Source organism: Anolis sagrei, chromosome 2 (genome assembly GCF_037176765.1).
Source record: "Anolis sagrei isolate rAnoSag1 chromosome 2, rAnoSag1.mat, whole genome shotgun sequence".
Classification (NCBI taxonomy): domain Eukaryota; kingdom Metazoa; phylum Chordata; class Lepidosauria; order Squamata; family Dactyloidae; genus Anolis; species Anolis sagrei.
This window is the reverse complement of record NC_090022.1, coordinates 177,535,122-177,555,169: the sequence shown is the minus strand read 5'-3', so window position 1 is coordinate 177,555,169 and position 20,048 is coordinate 177,535,122. Positions and strand designations below refer to the sequence as shown.

The 20,048-nt window shown below is 44.8% G+C and overlaps 1 protein-coding gene across 1 annotated transcript in view; it reads right to left on the bottom strand.

Annotated features, from left to right (window-relative positions):
• DUSP9 (dual specificity phosphatase 9) overlaps nucleotides 1–14,148 on the bottom strand; it is a 30,899-nt gene extending 16,751 nt beyond the window's left edge. The window contains exons 1-2 of the mRNA XM_060763168.2: nucleotides 13,842–14,148; nucleotides 8,175–9,473 (exon numbers count right to left, since the gene is read on the bottom strand). Of these exons, the coding sequence (XP_060619151.1) occupies nucleotides 8,175–8,532 (358 nt within the window). The 5' untranslated portion in view covers nucleotides 8,533–9,473; nucleotides 13,842–14,148. The remainder of the gene's footprint in view (nucleotides 1–8,174; nucleotides 9,474–13,841) is intronic.
• Nucleotides 14,149–20,048: the final 5,900 nt, after the last annotated feature.

The window sequence follows — 20,048 nt, the reverse complement described above, 5'->3', positions numbered from 1 at the left end:
ACACTACAGCCAATGCTTCATCCTTGGCTACTGCACCTGGCTGTGCAGGAGCCGAGGATGAAACGTCCTTCTTGGTATGTGGCCCCATATTTCTCTGTTTGTGGCCACATGTCATCAAAAAATGGCTATGAGTGTCAGTGCTGACACGCATGTCATAGGTTCACCATTATGGCTCTAAGGCATTTCCACATGTTCCTTAGCAGTTTTTGGTCAGCTTGGTATATACATACATAATGAGATGTCCTGGAGAGGGACCTAAGTCTAAACGTCAAATTAATATATGTTTACACTAGGCGTGAAATAGCGACAACATATTTTTATATTTATACATTCTTTTAGATATATTATATACTAGCCATTCCCTGCCACACGTTGCTCTGGCCCAGTCTGGTGATCTGGAAAATAAAGTAATGAGAAGGTATTGGTTTCTAATATATGTAATTTCTTTATCCTTGTGGGTAAACAGTATTTCTTGTTGTTTCTTTGTCAGTGTTGATGTGGAGAGTATCTGGTTTGCCTGCTCTGGAATATGCAACATACAATTGTCCTTCTTTAGGGGTCCCTTTCAAATCTATGATACTATATCTGCGTGTGTGTGAATCTATCTATATTTATGACTGGATGGCTCATTGTCAGGAGGGCTTCAATTACATTTTCTTGGACTGGATAGCCTTAAGTATTTTCTGTTGGTCGTGCGGGTTCAGTGTGGGAAGTTTGCCCCAATTCTGTCGCTGGTGGGGTTCAGAATGCTCTTTGATTGTAGGTGAACTATAAATCTCAGTAACTACAACTCCCAAATGTCAAGGTCTATTTCCCCCAACTCGATCTGTGTTCATATTTGGGCATATGGAATATTTGTGCCAAGTTTGGTCCAGGTCCAACATTGTTTGAGTGCACAGTACTCTCTGGATGTAGGCGAACAACAATTCCCAAACTCAACGTCAATGCCCACCAACCCCTTCTAGTGTTTTCTGTTGGTCATGGGAGTCCTGTGTGCCATGTTTGGTTCAATTCCATCATTGGTGGAGTCCAGAATGCTCTTTGATTGTAGGAGAAATATAAATCCCAGCAACTACAACTCCCAAATGAAAAAAAAATTGTCTTGTGTCCAAATTTGGTGTGAATTCGTACAGTGGTTTTTGAGTTATGTTAATCCCACAAACGAACATTACATTTTTATTTATATACTAGCCATCCCCTGCCACGCGTTGCTGTGGCCCAGTCTGTGTATATGTCTTATGTGTGTATATATTTGTGTATATGTGTATATAAGTGGTTTTGTACATGTTTTTTAATGGGGTTTTTTTTGCTTTTAAAATCTCTTCTATTGTGTTTTTCGTGTTTTTATGAGTGATGGTCGTTCGTCGGCCTAATAGGTGTATTGTGTCCAAATTTGGTGTCAATTCATCCAGTGGTTTTTGAGTTATATTAATCCCACAAACGAACATTACATTTCTATTTATATAGACTAGCCGTTCCCTGCCACACATTGCTGTGGCTCAGTCTGTGTATATGTATTTTGTTTGTGTATATATGTGGTTTTGCACATGAATTGTAATGTATTTTTTTTATTTTTTTGACTTTTTAAGTCTCTTCCACTGTGTTTTTCAGTGTTTTTAGAGTGATGGTCACTCATTGGCCTGATAGCTGTCTTGTGTCCAAATTTGGTGTCAATTCATCCAGTGGTTTTTGAGGTATGTTAATCCCACAAACAGACATTACGTTTTTATTTATATAGACATGCACCTTATATACTTAGTCTGAAATTTTATTCTATACTTTAAATAAATTGTGCATGAAACCAAGTTTGGATACATCGATCCATCAGAAAGCAAAGTTGTCACTATCCCTAACACCATGCAGGCAATTTTGAATTTTGAAGTATTTTGGACTTCTGGATAGGCTACTATCCTATACGATCATACAAAAGCTATACAAAGAAAAGGCTCCAATGTTGACTAGAAGATCAGTTCATCAGATGTCCATTACTTTCTCTTGACATCTGCTTAGAATCCTCTATCGTGGCATTTCCTTAGTGGAGGTAAATATAAGTGTTCAACTATTTCTTTGCCAGATATGGAAGATGGCAGGGGGAAGGCTTGTATGAAAAGCTGCCTATACAGGAGAAAGGCGAGAATGGTTTCGGGGAAAAGAGAAGAGGAATCTTGTAGCTTCAAGAATTGTGAAGAAAACTGGGACTTTGCCCAAAGCAGCACTATATTTTCCTAATCAGATGCACAGTCAGTCTTATCTCACCAGCCTCTCCCACAATCCATTGATACAAATACTCTCTGGCTCACCAGACCAGGGGATAAATCACAGGAAGACACCACCCAGGACAACAGAGGTGGGGACTTAATGTGTATTTATAACAAGGGTGGAGACATTTCAGTCCTCTAGATTTTTGCAGACCTCAGATCACAGAAGTTCAAGCCATCCTGGTCAACAATATTGTGGGAGGTGCCATTCAAAGCTTGTAGAGTCCTATGGGTCCTCTACCCCTGCACCATAGTAAGAACTAGAAAGGTGTGGAAGGGATTGGTGGCACAGAATGAACCCTATGATCACCATTAGAGTTACCAACTCTATATGTGAAAGGGATCTAGAAATTATGAGTCAATAATGTGCAGCTAAAATAGCCAATGTGATTTGAGTCTGCATAAAATACTATTTAGTGTCTAGATTAAGAGAAGTCATAGTTCAACTCCATTCTGCTTTGATCAGACCTCACCTGTGTCAGTTCAGAGCCCTACAATTCAAGAAAAATATGGACAAGATGAAACATGTGTAGAAAAGGGCAACCAAAATGATTAAAGGTTTGGAAGCCAAGACCTATGATGGACAGTTGAGGGAGGTAGGTCTGTTTTGTTGTTGTTGTTGTTCATTCAGTCATTTCCGACTCTTCGTGACCTCATGGACCAGCCCATGCCAGAGATCCCTGTCACCACCCCCAGCTCCTTCAAGGTCAACCCAGTCACTTCAAGGATACCATCCACCCATCTTGCCCTTGGTCGGCCCCTCTTCCTTTTTCCTTCAATTTTTCCCAGCATCATTGTCTTCTCTTTTTCCTTTCTTCTCATGATGTGGCCAAAGTACTTCATCTTGGCCTCTAATATCCTTCCCTCCAGTGAGGAGCTGGGCTTTGTTTCCCGACGATATGGACTGGTTGAAAAGTATCTATCTTCCTTCGCTCAGCCTTCCCTATGGTCCAGCTCTCACATCCATAGGTGACTATGGGGAATACCATTGCTTTAACTATGTGGATCTATGTTGCCTGTTTAGCTTCGTGGGTCTGTTTAGCTCAGTGTTTCTCAACTTGGGGGTCGGGACCCCTGGGGGGATTGCGAGGGGGTGTCAGAGGGGTCACCAAAGACCATCAGAAAACACAGTATATTATGTTGGTCATGGGGGTTCTGTGTAGGACCATGATGGTGAACCTATGACACGCGTGTCAGCACTGAAACGCATGGCTATTTTTGATGACACGCAGACACATGCGGCCACATACAGAGAAATACACCTTATAAGAGCCAATCTAATTCCATCTTTAAATGTAACATCTGCACGTTTGAGCATAGTTCACTCCATAACTCAGAATGGATTATACATTTTTCTTATTTAAACTATAAATATTGCAAAATTATGGTTTTTTTTTCTCAAAGTGACACTCCACCCAAATTATGCTCAAGTTTTTGGCAAATTTTGACAAACCAAGCTCAAAAGGTTGCCCATCACTGGTGTAGGAAGTTTGGCCGAATTGTATCATTGGTGGGCTTCAGAATGCTCTTTGATTGTAGGTGAACTATAAATTCCAGCAACTCCAATTGTCAATGTCTATTTCCCCCAAACTCCACCAGTGTTCTCATTTGGACAATAGAATATTTGTGCCAAGTTTGGTACAGAGACATCATTGTTTGAGTTCACAGTGCTCTCTGGATGTAGGTGAACTACAGCTTCCAAACTCAAGGTCAATGCCCATCAAACCCTTCTAGTATTTTCTGTTGGTCATGAGAGTTATGTGTGCCAAGTCTGGTTCAATTGCATCATTGGTGGAGTTCAGAATGCTCTTTTAATTTAAATGAACTATAAATCCCAGCAACTACAACTCCCAAATGACAAAATTAATCCCCACAACCCCACCAGTATTCAAATTTGGGTGTATTGGGTATTTGTGCCAAATTTGGTCCAGTGAATGAAAATACATCCTACCTATCAGATATTTACATTATGATTCATAACTTCAGCAAAAGTACAGTTATGAAGTCCCAACAAAAATAATATTGTGGGTGGGGGGGGGGGGGTCACCACAACATGAGGAACTGCATTAAGGGGGTTGCAGCATTAGGAACGTTGAGAACCACTGGTTTAGCTATATCTAAACATTTGGAAGGATGTGACAATGAGGAAGAGACAAACTTGTTCTGTGCTGTTGTGGAGACTAGGACATGAAGAAGGACACAGGGAAAGAGATTCCACCTGAATATTTGGAGGAATTTCCTGATGGTAAGAACTGTTGGACAGTGGACTACATTGGCTTGGCATGTATTGGGAGTTTCTTTCTTTGGAGGTTTGTAAACAGAGACTGTCAGGAGTGCTTTGACTGTGGCATAATGAGGTTGGACCAAATGGGCCTTGCGGTCTCTTTCAGTTCTATATTTTTAATGAGGTAAGACATGGCAATGGGTTGGTCTCTATGATTCTCAGAAACTCTGTGATTCTAAGGAAAACAAACCACCGTGTACTTCTGCTTTTCAGCAAGAATGTACCGTATGAAATTGCCAGCTGATGCCTTTTTTTAAAACCACAAAGGATCAAAATCAGTATGTACCAGTGTCTGCAGAGAAAAGCACAATCCCAACACCCCACCTGAAAAGTTGGCAACCCCACCAACCACTGGATCCTGTCCCTTGGCCCAAATAACTGGGACAGATCAGGGAGGAAGCGTGGTAAGCTTGAGCAGGTGCCAAAGAGTTTCCCAGAGTATATCTAGGCTGAGTTGCCAACTTCGCTTCATTCTTTGGCAAGGCTATCCCTACAGCTGGGTAGCAAGCAGCTGGTGAAGCTTTTGAGAGTCTGCAGGTGTAGTAAGGGCAGGAGAGGTAATCTGCCCCACACACTTGAGTCTTCTGGGGGGTGTCTCTTTGACAGAGAAGACCAAAGACCTCAACAACCACCCAGAGGACCTTCTCATTGGCCTCCCCAAGTCTGTGGAATGACTTGCTGGTAGAGCTCCAACAGCTAAATCAGCTTCGGAATTTAAGACACAAGTGAAGACCTGTCTCTTCCAGCAGGCCTACCCAGTCTTTAAACATAAACATGAATTTTAATGCATGTCCTTCATTTAATCTGTTTTGTTTGTTTTAATATGTATTTCATAGAGATTTATTTATTATATACTAGCTTGGGGACCCGGCGTTGCCCGGGTTATTAGAGAAAGTGGGTAATGGCGGTTCTGTATGCCAAGTTTGGTCTTTATTGGTCTTTGGATAATGGCTGCATTATTTTCAGGAAGTGAGTGAAGGTACTTGAAGTCCCATCATCCATGGGCCATCCTCCTACAAACAGCAGCAGGATATAGAGTGGGTCATGGGGGCTCTGTGTGCCAAGTTTGGTCTTTATCAGTCATTAGATGAGGGTGGCAGTGGTGTCAGTAAGTGAGTGAAGGTAGTGCAAGTCCCATCATCCAAAGTCCATCCCCTTTCAAACTGCAGAAGCAAACCAAGGGTACTGTTGTAATATATATTTTTAAAAAACACAAAGTTTAAAAAACTTGGCATTATATTAAGTGTCCTTTGACCAGTAACTAGCCACTTCGACTGCCTCCGATGTTGCCATAAGAGGGTCCTCCATTGTTCATCTTGCAGGGCAAAGACTACATTATAATAGGTGGCCTGTGGTTTGCTCTTCTCCACACTCGCATGTCGTAGACTCCACTTTGTGGCCCTATTTCTTAAGGTTGGCTCTGCATCTCGTGGTGCCAGAGCACAATCTGTACAGCGCCTTCCAAGTTGCCCAGCCTTCTGTGTGCCCAGGAGGGAGTCTCTCATTTGCTATCAGCTATGGATTGAGGTTCTGGGTTTTAGCCTGCCACTTTTGGATTCTTGCTTGCTGAGGTGTTTCTGCGAGTATCTCTGTAGATCTTAGGCAACTATTTCTTGATTTAAGGCGTTGGTGTGCTGGATGATATCCGAAAAGAGGATGGGCCAGAGATGACACTGCCTTTTGTTATTGGCTGCTACTTCCTGGCAGATGTCAGGTGGTGCAATACCAGCTAAACAATGTATTTTCTCCAGTGGTATAGGGCACAGACATCCTGTGATAATGTGGCATGTCTCATTAAGAGCCCCATCCACTGTTTTAGCATTTACCCAACTTTGTATTATAGCTTTACCTAGATGTCTGCCAAACCCTCCTCCTCCATTCCTTCTTAGGGCATAACTCAAACATCCCAACATCCGCATCATGATAGGGTTTTTTCCCTCTCTCCCCATCACTCCCTGCCTTTTGTACCATCTTACCTAATGAAAAGAACGGGAGATCACAGAAACTTAGACACATTTTTGCGGTCTCCATTAAAAATATAGCACAGATATGTCTTGAGATGTTAGTTATACTACACTGATCTACTGCCCAACCTTTTGGTTTTTATTTTGTGGTTATACTTGAGCTTTACAGACTTGGTTATGTTCTAGGTTGCTGTGAGTTTTTGTAATGTTTTCCAGCTACCTTAGGAGAGCTGCCTTTGTGAAACCAAAATGTTGGACACACATTTGTCACAGATTAGAAGGACTTGTCTAGATTATGGATTGGCAAAGTACAGTCCTCTAAGTCAGTGGTTGTCAACCTGTGAGTCCTCAGGTGTTTAGGCCTCCACCTCCCAGAAATCCCAGCCAGTTTACTAGTTGTTAGGATTTCTGGGAGTTGAAGGCCAAAACATCTGAGGAGCCACAGGTTGAGAACCACTGCTCTAAGGGATGCTCTTCTGCAACTCCCACCAGGCCCAGCCAATATAGTCAATGATGAATAATGCTGGGTGTTGCAGTTCAGAAACCTTGGTTTAAACCAAGACAAAATTTCCTTATTTTCCTTCTACCCTCGATCTGAGAAGAAAGAAGCCATGAACTTCACTGGGTGACCCTGAGCGATCTCTCTCTTTCAGCCAGATCTACCTCATAGGGTTGTTACTGTGAGGATAAAGTGGAGGAGAGCAACATATACTACCTCAAAGTCCCTGGAGAAAATACAGTAAACACACTTAAGTAATTGCAAGTTCAACAGTGCCCCCTCTATATTCCAATTGGGCAGCTATGCTGTTGGTGGGGACGAGAGAGAGGGCCTTCTCAGTGATGGCCCCCCCGTTTCTGGAATGCCCTTCCAAGGGAAATAAGACAGGCCCCATCCCTCCCCTCCTTTCGTAAGAGCTTGAAGACCTGGTGGTTTCAACAAGCCTTTGAAAATGACCAGTTCTAACTCAGCCCTACACATTGTCAAATACGGCCTTATTCTTCCTATCAATTACCCAGATTACTTCCTCTAATCAGCCCCGGAATGAACAGCCACAGACCCGTCCCTAATATTATTGTTGCCTGCCATAGCATTGCACTTAAATCCCGGGCACCCTAGAATTTTTGGCCTTGCACAAATCTTGGCCCGGCCTTTTACATTTTTAATTGCCTTGAAAAGGCAGGATTATTTTTAATATATGTGTGTTATGGCGACAATTTTATGTTTATATTTTGTTTGTCAATCTTATGGTTATGTTGTTTTTACTCTGTACGTTTTGTGATGTTACTTGGGAACCGCTCTGAGTCCCCTCGGGGAGATGGAGCGGTATATAAATAAAATATTATTATTATTATTATTATTATTATTATTATTATTATTATTTCACCTTCTCCCTGACACGAAAGGAGGTTTACATGTCAATGGGGGAGCAAATTCATTCTGGGCGTTATGCCTGAACCTCAACAGAACTATACATTAGATTCTGAATATTTTTGAGGATAGGTTCCAGCACCTTGGATAGCCCCTTTAAAGTTTGGACTAAAACACAAAAGCAATTTAATGAAAACACTTACTACCTCCGAAATAGAGTAAGACACCCCCCCCCCCCCATGCAGGCATACAAGAACACTTAGTTCTCCCACAAACACTACTTTCTCTTGCACACTCACCCTGGAGATAGTAAGCCGAGCAACCTTCCTCCCGCAGCTTCTGCAGCAATGTCACCAGGACTGAGTCTTCGTCATCCTCGTGACCCCTTTGTTGGGGCAGATGAAGTGTTCCCTCGTCATACAGCAGGACAGGGTTGTCCCGGAGACCCTGCGGTGGTGCAGGCAGCAAGGACCGGACAGAAAGGTTCCCTTTGCGGAGGCGCCGGAGCAGCAGCCCCGGGAGGGCCACACTCAGGGCTCGCTCCACATGGGACGAGTCGTACAACTCCCGGCTGCGGCAATCAAGGATGTGGAGACACGGGGAAGGGGAGGCCAGCTCGGCCCTCAGCCATGAGGCGGATTTGCTCAGGTCTTCCATGTAGCTACTAGCCACGGCGCTGACGGACCAGAAAGTTCACACTAGTCCTGGCCACAATGCAAACCACTGCCTGAATTGTCCCAGGTCCAATAGCATATGATACTCTGTTTCTTTACTCCTATCGTTTTTGGGGGGACAGAGTAAAAGTCGGTGTAACTTTCTCCCCGGTGAGTATGAGATTATCACCAAGCTCTAGATTCAAAGTGCCCAATGATCTTAGCCCCTGAGAAAATGCCTACTATCTCATGTTGCCGTAGCCAAAAGTCTGTCCATTTCCATCACAGAGAAACCATATTTGCTAGTAAGATATGAAGGAAGCACCATGAGGCATGACTCTGTGAACAGACTCATCCTTTAGTTTCTTTCTCTATGGCTTCCGAAAACCATAAGTGGGAGTATGAACTGGCCACTGGATTCTGGGAGGAAGGAAGGCCAAAGGTCTGGAGGAGGAAAAGAGGCCTTGAAGAAGGCTTTCTTGTTGTGGTTTGTTCTCTGAGAAGCACAACCAGCTTCCTAGAAACTTGGCTTAGGATCCTGGCTTGCCTGACGCTCTTAGAGGTGCATCCAGGCAAAGAAATGCCCGGTCACTGGAGGGGTAGCCAGATAACCTTCCTCTGAGTAAAGCCAACCAGATTAATCTCAGTTTTAAAAAACCTTTGTCCCATCAAGGCTCTCAGAGGGGCCAGCAAGCTGCAAAGAGCCACTCTGTGCGGCCCAGTCCAAAGAAATGTCTTCTCGGATCGGCTCAGCAGCAGTCTATCCAACACCGCAGGAAAGGACACATTGGGGCAGAACCCAGGGGGAAGTGGCTCCGTGGTCCGCCTGCATCCAGAGGAGAAGAACAGAGAAGAAGCAAGCAAGAAAGGGTTGCTCCTGGTTCCTCAGGGCTCCAGAAAAACTGTGCTGGTGAGCGTGGCTTTGTAATCCATCATGGAATGGACCTGCAATGGGTAAGCAAAGGAGAGAAATGAGCTTATGGAAGGGAGGTATAAAGGAGGGGGAGAGAGACCCAGTAGCAGGGGTGAGGGAAACACGGGAAGTGCGTGTTCTCTTCCTGGCACCTTGCTGTCCCCCCAGCATCCTGGCCAGATGCTGACGAGAGACTTCCTGGCAACCGGAGGGAAGACGGCAGCCACTGCCAAGAGCCGGATGACAACACACAGGCTGTGTGGAACAGGGCAGGAACTCGTACAGAAGAAAAAAAAGAAAAGAGGGAGGGGAAACGGGTACAAACTTGCCAATCTGTCACCTTTTTGACCTTGGAAACCTTTGAGCCTGCGGTTATTTATTTACTTATTTACACCATTTCTACCCCACCCTTCTCACCCCCGAGGGGGGACTCAGGACGGTTAACACAGGCAGCAATTCGATGCCACAATATCAGTAACACAATTTGTTTTTGGTCATGTCAGGAGTGACTTGAGAAACTGCAAGTCGCTTCTGGTGTAAGAGAATTGGCTGTCTGCAAGGACGTTGCCCAGGGGACGCCCGGATGATTTGATGTTTTTATCATCCCTGTGCGAGGCTTCTCTCATGTTCCCGCATGAGGAGCTGGAGCTGACAGAGGGAGCTCATCCGCCTCTCCCCGGATTTGAACCTGTGACCTGTCGGTCTTCAGTCCTGCCAGCACAGGGGTTTAACCCACTGCGCCATCGAGGGCTCCACAATGTAACACAATGTAAAAACATAATATATAGCAAATTAAAAACAGTAACATTAATTACATTAATCACATAATCACATAGCCCTATAATCACATAGTCACAAAATCACAGCCATTTCCAATTGTCTTAACAGTCCTGTGGTCCGGGTTCAGTGTCTAAAGTCCTGCTGTGCCCACTAGCCAAAAGCCTGGCTCCACAACCACGGTTTTAGTTTTTTTCTAAAAGAAAGGAGGGAGGACGCCAATATTGATCTCGCTGGGGAGCGAATTCCACAAGTGGGGGGCTACCACTGAAAAGGTCCTGTCCCTCATCCCCACCAGACGCGTATGCCAAGCCGGTGGGACCAAGAGCAGGGCCTCCCCAGTAGATCTTAAATTACGAGGTGGAACGTAGAGGGAGGGAGATACATTCGGACAAGTAAGCTGGGTTGGAGATTTTCATAGGCCAGGACCAGCACTTTGAATTGTGCTCGGAGGTGGACCGGCAGCCAGTGGAGCTGACATAACAGGGGGGTGGTGTGCTCCCTGTATGGCGCTCCGGTGAGTAATCTGGCTGCTGCCTGTTGGACTAGTTGGAGTCTCTGAACAGTTATTTGGAAAGTGACACTCTGCACTTGTTCAGAAGAGCTCTCTGTACAACCACAGAGTGCTTTGCATGCAGTAAGTCCCAGGTTCAACCCGCAGCATTTGCAGAACAGTTGGGAAAACCTGCAAACCTCTGAACAGATGCTACTACAGACAAGGGAGGGGAATCCTGCCGACCTCTCTATTTCCCTACACCTCCCATTACATTTCATGACCAGTGGGACCTGCAGTCCAGGAACAACAGAAGGGCTATGTAATTCCCATTAGGAAACTAGATGAGCCAGTGGTCTCACACAAATGACCCTACTGTTGGAGATGCATTTAAGCATTGGAGTCCCTGGCTCTATCAATAGGGGGCACACAAGGCCAAGTCACTTGTAGCAAACTGGAACTGCATGTTTATTATATGCATCTATCATATTCAAAGCCACCCCTCTCCCGATTCACCTCCTTTCCCCCTACATCAGAATTAGAATATAGGTTGGGGATATGGGCACAGCAAGGGATTTTGGAGCTGTGGGCATATTTATTTTTGATTTGTGGTTCTCTGAGACATGAGACAAGGGCTTTCTCTGAGTAAACAGGCTGACCGACAGCGACTGGCCCAAGGTCACCTTATGGGCTTCATAACACCGTGTATCTGTCCAGTTGTATCTCAACACTTTAACTCTGCCCAATGCTGAAGTAAAGGTAAAGGTTTTCCCCTGACATTAGGTCTAGTGGTGTCCCACTCTGTGCGGTGGTGCTCATCTTCATTTCTAAGCCAAAGAGCCGGCGTTGTCCATAGACGCCTCCAAGGTCATGTCGCCGGTATGACTGCATGGAGTGCAGTTACCTTCCCGCTGAAACGGTACCTATTGATCTACTCACATTTGCATGCTTTCGAACTGCTAGGTTGGCAGAAGCTGGGACTAACAACAGGAGCTTACCCCGCTCCCTAGATTCAAACCACTGACCTTCCAGTCAGCCAGTTCAGCAGCTAAGCAGTTTAACCCGCTGCGCTACCAGGGACTGCCCAACATTCGTTCCCTTTAATTCCACTTCCCTCTTGACAGTGAATCGGGGACTAGATCCCTCTATTGTTGGTTGGAGTCAACCAAGCATGACTTGAAAAGATTCCAAATAAATCCCCCTAAAAGCAAGCTGTGATGTTGCCATATTACATAAGGGACACCATTTGACTAGCGTTGTATACTACATAACTTGAGCAGCTATGGATTTTGGTACCATGGGCTTAGAGATGCGTGATCCGCCTGGTGTTTCATGATGGATGGAAAGGTAAACAGGGCTTATGTCTTGAAGGCCCCAGATCACTGTCAAGGCTTAAAGAGACAGAAAACACAAAAGGCCAAAGGTTCCTTCAATGTACAGCAACAGAGGTGTCTTAAGGGCCACTATATACATATGTCAATACATTGCATTGTTTATGTATTATTTATTTATTTACAGTATTTATATACCCCCCTTCTCTCCCCTGGGGGGACTCAAAGCAGTTGTGCAGTGCAATGTGTTGACATATCTATCTATCTATCTATCTATCTATCTATCTATCTATCACTGGGAGCCCCCAGTGGCACAGTGGGTCAAAGCGCTGAGCGAAAGGTCGCAGGTTTGAATCCGGGAGCGGGGGTGGGCTCCTGCTGTTAGCCCAGCTTCTGCCAACCTAGCAGTTCGAAAACATGCAAATGTGAGGAGATCAATAGGTACCGCTCCAGCGGGAAGGTAACGATGCTGCATGCAGTCATGCTGGCCACATGACCTTGGAGGTGTCTATGGACAACGCCGGCTCTTCGGCTTAGAAATGGAGTTGAGCACCAACCCCTCCAGTCATTTCCAACTCCCCAGAGTTGGAAACAACTGGACTTAATGTCAGGGGAAAACCTTTACTTAGCACAGACCTCTGGGAGGCCAGAGATTGCTCATGTGGCAGAAAGGCACAAAGACTGACTATCCTTGCAAGGAAATACTTGGAGAGTAACTGGCGCAAAGAAATGTTTAATCCGTTTCATCAGAGCCAGCAATGAAGTTCAATAAAGCTGATGCTAAAAATGGCTTTCTCTCGGTCAGTTTCCAAGACACTACAGGGCTGCCTTAGGTGTTTTTATTCTGAAACAGACCAAGATGGCAGCCTTGGGATGCTTACCTTGCAAAGGGATTGCTCCTCCCTAAGGCCCTTTCTACACTGCCATACAAAATCCAGATTATTTGCTTTGAACTGGATTATCAGGCAGTGTAGACTCATATAATCCTGTTCCAGAAGCGACTTGCAGTTTCTCAACGACAAAAAAATAAATCGATCTGCTTTGCTCATCTGAGCTCCCTCTGTCAGCTCCAGCTCCCCATGTGGGGACATGAGAGAAGCCTCCCACAAGGATGGTAAAAACATCAAAACATTCAGGGCAACGTCCTTGCAGGTGGCCAATTCTCTCACAGCAGAAGCGACTTGCAGTTTCTCAACGACAAAAAAAAATAAATCGATCTGCCTTGCTCATCTCTATGAGCTCCAGCTCCTCATGCGGGACATGAGAGAAGCCTCCCAGAAGGATAGTAAAAACATCAAATCATCCAGGCATCCCCTGGGCAACGTACTTGCAGATGGCCAATTCTCTCACACCAGAAGCGACTTGCAGTTTCTCAACGACAAAATAATAATAATAATCTGGATTATATGGCAGTGTAGAAGGGGCTTATGTTGTGGGCCAGTATCATACAGTGCCCACATCAGACAAACCATGTCCTTCTTTAGGCCTTCAGCATATCTCTATGGCATTCTCAGGCCAGGAGCCATTCATTTCAATAGGCCTTGCTATTGCCTGCATTTTCTCAGTCTGTAAAGAGAGCCAAAGGAATGCCATGCATTATGATCATCCATCTCTGAAGCAGGGAATACTACAACTATCTCCTCCACAGATTCCTTATACACAGGCCTTTCCAACCTTCAGGTTACTGGGAATTGAAGTCCCAAACACAGAAGAGGCAAAGCACTGGGGGGGGGGGGGGGGGGAGGCGCTCAGGAAGCCCCGCAAGAGGAGGATCCCCGGATGAGGGGCTGCTCTCTTACCCTGCCGCTTTGGCGACGCCGGTTCCGGTGCCATGCTTCCATCCCGGCTCCGATCCGCAGTCCTCTGCAGCAGGGCTTCGGGGAAAGGCCAGCCGGAGGGAGGAAGGGAGGAGAGAGAGGCAGCGCGCCCTTCCTGCAGCCGCAACAACAGCACCGGCTTGGCCTTGCAATGAAGGCAACGTGAAGTGGGGTGTTTGGGTGTTATTTCACTTAGGATCCCCACGGGAAGGGAGAAGAGGCGGCATGGCTCCCTGCAGCGGCGTTTCCCGCGCTCTGGCTCCGCCAACACGTCCGCCTCCGCCGCTGTCTCGGGGGCCACTGGCATGCTCCACGTGGTGGCTGTGTACAGCCCCGGGGAGGCCACGCCCACCGGCCTCCTGATTGGCCCCCCGGTGTCTGCTCGGCAGAAGGCGGGGCGAAGGCTACGGCAGGGCTAGTGCGCCTGCGCGGGAAGGAAAAGAGTCGTGCTGGTTCCACAGTTGGTCCTCCATATTCTCAAGTGGCTAAGGACACCTTGGAAAACCGAACATATCAATCAGGCCCCTTCTACACTCCCATATAATCCAGATCATCTAACCATTATCTGCTTAGAACTGGATTATATGAGTCTATACTGCCAGATAATCCAGTTCAATGCAGATAATCTGAATCTTGTATGGCTGTGTAAATCCAGCCTTAGGCCCCTTCTACACTGACACAGCCTTTGACTGTGTGGATCATAATAAATTGTGACAAGTTCTTGGTGGGATGGGCATACCAAGCCACCTTGTCTCTCTCCTGAGGAATCTGTACAAGGACCAAGTAGCAACAGTCAGAACTGACCACGGAACAACAGACTGGTTCAAGATTGGGAAAGGCGTACGGCAAGGCTGCATCCTCTCACCCAACCTTTTTAACTTGTATGCAGAACACATCATGAGGTGTGTGGGGCTTGAGGAATGCAAAGCTGGGGTGAAAATTGCTGGAAGAAACATTAACAACCTCAGATATGCAGATGACACCACTCTGATGGCCGAAAGCGAGGAGGAGCTGAGGAACCTTCTAATCAAGGTGAAAGAAGAAAGCGCAAAAGCCGGGTTGCAGCTAAACATCAAAATAACCAAGATTATGGCAACAAGAATGATTGACAACTGGGAAATAGAGGGAGAAAACGTGGAGGCCGTGACAGACTTTGTATTTCTAGGCACAAAGATTACTGCAGATGCAGACTGTGGCCAGGAAATCAGAAGACGCTTACTTCTTGGGAGGAGAGCAATGTCCAGTCTCGATAAAATAGTAAAGAGTAGAGACATCAGACTTGCAACAAAGATCCGCCTCGTCAAAGCCATGGTATTCCCTGTAGTCACCTAGGGATGTGAGAGCTGGACCTTAGGGAAGGCTGAGCGAAGGAAGATAGATGCTTTTGAGCTGTGCTGTTGGAGGAAAGTCCTGAGAGTGCCTTGGACTGCGAGAAGATCCAACCAGTCCACACTTCAGGAAATAAAGCCCGGCTGCTCACTGGAGGGAAGGATACTAGAGACAAAGTTGAAGTACTTTGACCACATCATGAGGAGACAGCAAAGCCTGGAGAAGACAATGATGCTAGGGAAAGTGGAAGGCAAAAGGAAGAGGGGCCGACCAAGGACAAGATGGATGGATGGCATCCTTGAAGTGACTGGACTGACCTTGAAGGAGCTGGGGGTGGTGACGGCCGACAGGGAGCTCTGGCGTGGGCTGGTCCATGAGGTCACGAAGAGTCGGAGACGACTGAACGAATGAACAACAAGGACACCTTGGAAAACCGACCATATCAATCAGGCCCCTTCTACACTGCCATATAATCCAGATCATCTAACCATTATCTGCTTAGAACTGGATTATATGAGTCTATACTGCCAGATAATCCAGTTCAATGCAGATAATCTGGATCTTGTATGGCTGTGTAAATCCAGCCTTAGGCCCCTTCTACACTGCCATATAATCCAGATCTTCTAAGCAGATAATCCGCATTATCTGCTTTGAACTGGATTATATGTCGGGACCCCTGGAGGGGTCATGAGGGAATGTCAGAGGGGTCACTTAAGATCACCAGAAAACACAGTATTTTCTGTTGGTCATGGGGGTTCTATGTGGGAAGTTTGGCCCAGTTCTCTCGTTGGTGGGGTTCAGAATGCTCTTTGATTGTAGGTGAACTACAACTCCCAAAATGTCAAGGACTATTTTCCCCAAACTCCACCAGTGTTCACATTTGGGCATATTGGGTATTTGTGCCAAATTTGGTCTAGTGAATGAAAATACATCCTGTCGATCAGATATTTACATTACAATTGATAACAGTAGCAAAATGACAGTTATGAAGTAGGAAGGAAAATAATTTTATGGTTGGGGTGCCACCACAACATGAGGAATTGTATTAAGGGGTCACAGCATGAGGAAGGTTGAGAACCCCTGACCTAGAGGTCTAAAGTTTGTCCATGCCTGGTGTAGGCACACTCTATTAGGGAGCTTTCCAGGGTGCTGAACCTTGACTACCAAAATAGATTCATCACCCACTTTAGCTCATTTAAAAAGAGAAGAATGCACCTATGATGGTATCTCCCTCCAAAGAGACTAGGCAAGATGTATAATTGCACTGACAAATGTTGGAAATATGAGAAAGAAAGAGGCCCATTTTACCACACGTGGTGGACATGTAACAAAGTAAACAACTATTGAAAACAGATTTGTGCATATCTCGAAAAGATGTTAAACACAAATTCCAAAATGACACCACAAATGTACCTTTTGAACATGCTTGATGGAGAACTAGAAAGAACATTTAGGGGAAAAATTGTTCTACATGACAGTCGCAGCTCGAATAGTATAGGCCAGATACAGGAAAACCTCAGAGATACCTCCCTTAGAAGAATGGGAAAAATACATTACAGATTTGCTGATAATGGATAAACCCTTGGCAGCCACCTCTCCACCAAAGTCAACATTGACACCGAAATACAACAGTGCCTGAGCTCTGCGAGTGCAGCATTTTTCCGAATGAAGCAGAGAGTGTTTGAGGACGGGGACATCCATAGGGATATCAAGGTGATTGTTTATAAAGCTATTGTACTCCCAACCCTGCTATATGCCTGCGAAACATGGACTGTCTACAGATGTCACACGCAACTTCTGGAATGATTCCATCAGTGCTACCTCCAAAAAATCCTGGAAATCTCTTGGGAAGACAAGCGGACAAATGTCAGCATGCTGGAAGAAGCAAAGACCACCAGCACTGAAGCAATGGTCCTCCATCAATTCTGCTGGACTGGCCACGTTGTCCGGATGCCTGACCACCGTCTCCCAAAGCAGTTGCTCTACTCCAAACTCAAGAACGGAAAATGGAAAGTTGGTGGGCAGGAAAAGAGATTTAAAGATGGGCTCAAAGCCAACCTTAAAAACTCTGGCATAGACACTGAGAACTGGGAAGCCCTGGCCTGGGAGCACTCCAGCTGGAGGTCAGATGTGACCAGCAGTGCTGCAGAATTTGAAGAGGCACGAATGGAGGGCGAAAGAGAGAAACGTGCCAAGAGGAAGGCGCATCAAGCCAACCCCAATTGGGACTGCCTTCCACCTGGAAACCAATGCCCTCACTGCGGGAGATTTTGCAGATCAAGAATAGGGCTCCACAGTCACCTACAGACCCACCTTGGAAGATTATCCTACTCGGACAATGAGGGATCACCTAAGTAAGAAGTAATGGATAAAATAACTGTACCATTAAGAAGAGAACTATTAGAAAACAATGTTAATGATTGGCAACCAATGCTTCAACATCTTAATGTAAAATCAAACGAAAAATGTATATAAGACTGTAGACAAGGAGGAAGCAGATATTAAATGAAAGCCTATGATATTCATATGTACTATTTAAATAGAAGACTATGACCCCTTAAAGAAAATATATCATCTGAGAAATGATTTTGGAATACTAATAACTGGAAAGCATTGCACTGTACGCAAGAAACACACATGTATGTCTATTTAAATAAAAAATAAAAAATAAGAGAAGAATATAAGCCCAGAGAAAATTTTTTCTCCCCACTGGGGCCCCTTCCACATAGCTGAATAAACCCCACATTATCTGCTTTGAACTGCAATATATGGCAGTATGGACTCAGATAACCCAGTTCAAAGCTGATGTTTTGGATTTTCTGCCTTGATATTCTGGGTTATATGGCTGGGTGGAAGGGCCTTTAGAGGGATGCTACCAACAATCCCCTCTTCCCTTCCTAGCTGTCGATTTGTTGTCATTATGCTTAGTTCCTATGTTTTGTGTATATTGTTTTATATGCTTTGATGTTTTATATTTTACTGTTATGTTGTTTATTTGATTGTAATTTGTATTGTTATATTGTAATTTTTGTTTGGGCTTGGCCCCATGTAAGCCGCTCTGAGTCCCCTTTGGGGAGATGGTGGCGGGGTACAAATAAAGATTATTATTATTATTATTATTATTATTATTATTATTATTATGGCCAGAATCACTGGGTTGTTGTGAGTTTTGGGGCTGTATGGCCATGTTCCAGAAGCATTCTCTCCTGATGTTTAACCTGCATCTATGGCAGGCATCCTCAGATGTTTGTTCAGAGGTCTGTGGGAATGAGGCAACAGATACAGGCAAAACATCAGGAAAGAATGCTACTGAAACATGGCCATGCAACCTGAAAAACTCACAGCAACCCATCTTAGTTTTATTTCCCTGAATCTTAATCCCAGATCTTTTTAATTCAGATACCTGGCTCAGGTTATAATAGGTGGGTATCTCCCACTCTGTTTACTCTGTGTATTAAGAGAGTGTATTAGAATTGAATTATACTCAGAAGTAAGTACAAGTTGCAATCAAGTAATTTATCAACTAAGTGGGCAACTTGATTAGTTTGTTTTAACTAAATTCACTCGCAGAAGTTAACATTTCAGAATTGTGATTCTAGAATGAAATCCCTAAGGTAATACTTGATCAGTGAAATGAGAGAGAGCACTAAAGAGCCAAACATATTTATAATGCAGTCGGCTGATTTAACTTTTGCAGATTAGAATATTATAGGCCCTCTAGGAAATTCTAGGTCTTCTAGAGCAACCCTATACTTAATTTCTGTCAGAAGTCATGGACAGGTTTTGTTTTTAAATATAGTGATTTTTAAAGTTGTAGTTTTTTCATTGTAGTTTTTCCGTGCTCCTAACTATGCAGTCAGTTTCAAAGTCAAAAGATTTCCACCCAACAAGTAATAGAGATCTTGGAAACGAGATGGTGGTTTATTTGCATCCAGGTGATCTTCCTGTGTTCTCCATCAGACTCTTCACAGACAATCTTTATCCCAGGAAATTGAATTTTGAAACTCATAACCTTAGAATTTCTTTCTGAGTCGCATGTAGGAATCAATCAGAAGCCAGCAATCATCATGGATTGCATTTTCCAACTTCATTCTCGTGAGACTTTCAGGGCAGGCATTTAACTTCCATTTAAGTGGTTGTTAGGCACTAATTTGTTAGTTAAATTTTGCATCTTATCATGTAAATACCATTGAACCACATGTTAGAAAAACCTCACTACCTCTGAGAATGCTTGCCATAGATGCAGGCAAAATGTCAGGAGAGAATGCTTCTAGAACATGGCCATATAGCCCGAAAAAACCTACAACAACCCAGTGATTCCAGTCATGAAAGCCTTCGACAATACATCTTAGAAAAACTTAGGACAAGTGAATGCATCAACACCTTACCACTAACTGTGTTCATGCTTCAGTTTAGATTATAGGAAGGTCATAGGATAGTATACCCGAGACTGGAAGTTAGTTTGTGAGCCACAGGATCATGAATTTCATTCCTATGGGCAAGAAGAGCTGGTTTTATCATTCCTCTCTTTGTTATGAGCCAAAATGGTGGAGTTTTAAAGGCCATTTGCAGTTTGGGACTTATTGTCTACATGTAACAGACAGAGGTACTCCTGGTCAGTCGCAAGGCCGAACAGGGCATAGGGTTACAGCCTGTGTTGGATGGGGCCGCACTCCCCCTGAAGACGCAGGTTCGCAGCTTGGGTGTGACCCTGGACTCATCGCTGAGCCTGGAACCCCAGGTTTCGGCGGTGACCAGGGGAGCATTTGCACAGCTAAAGCTTGTGCGCCAGCTGCGCCCGTACCTTGGGAAGTCTGACTTGGCCACGGTAGCCCACGCTCTGGTTACATCCCGTTTAGA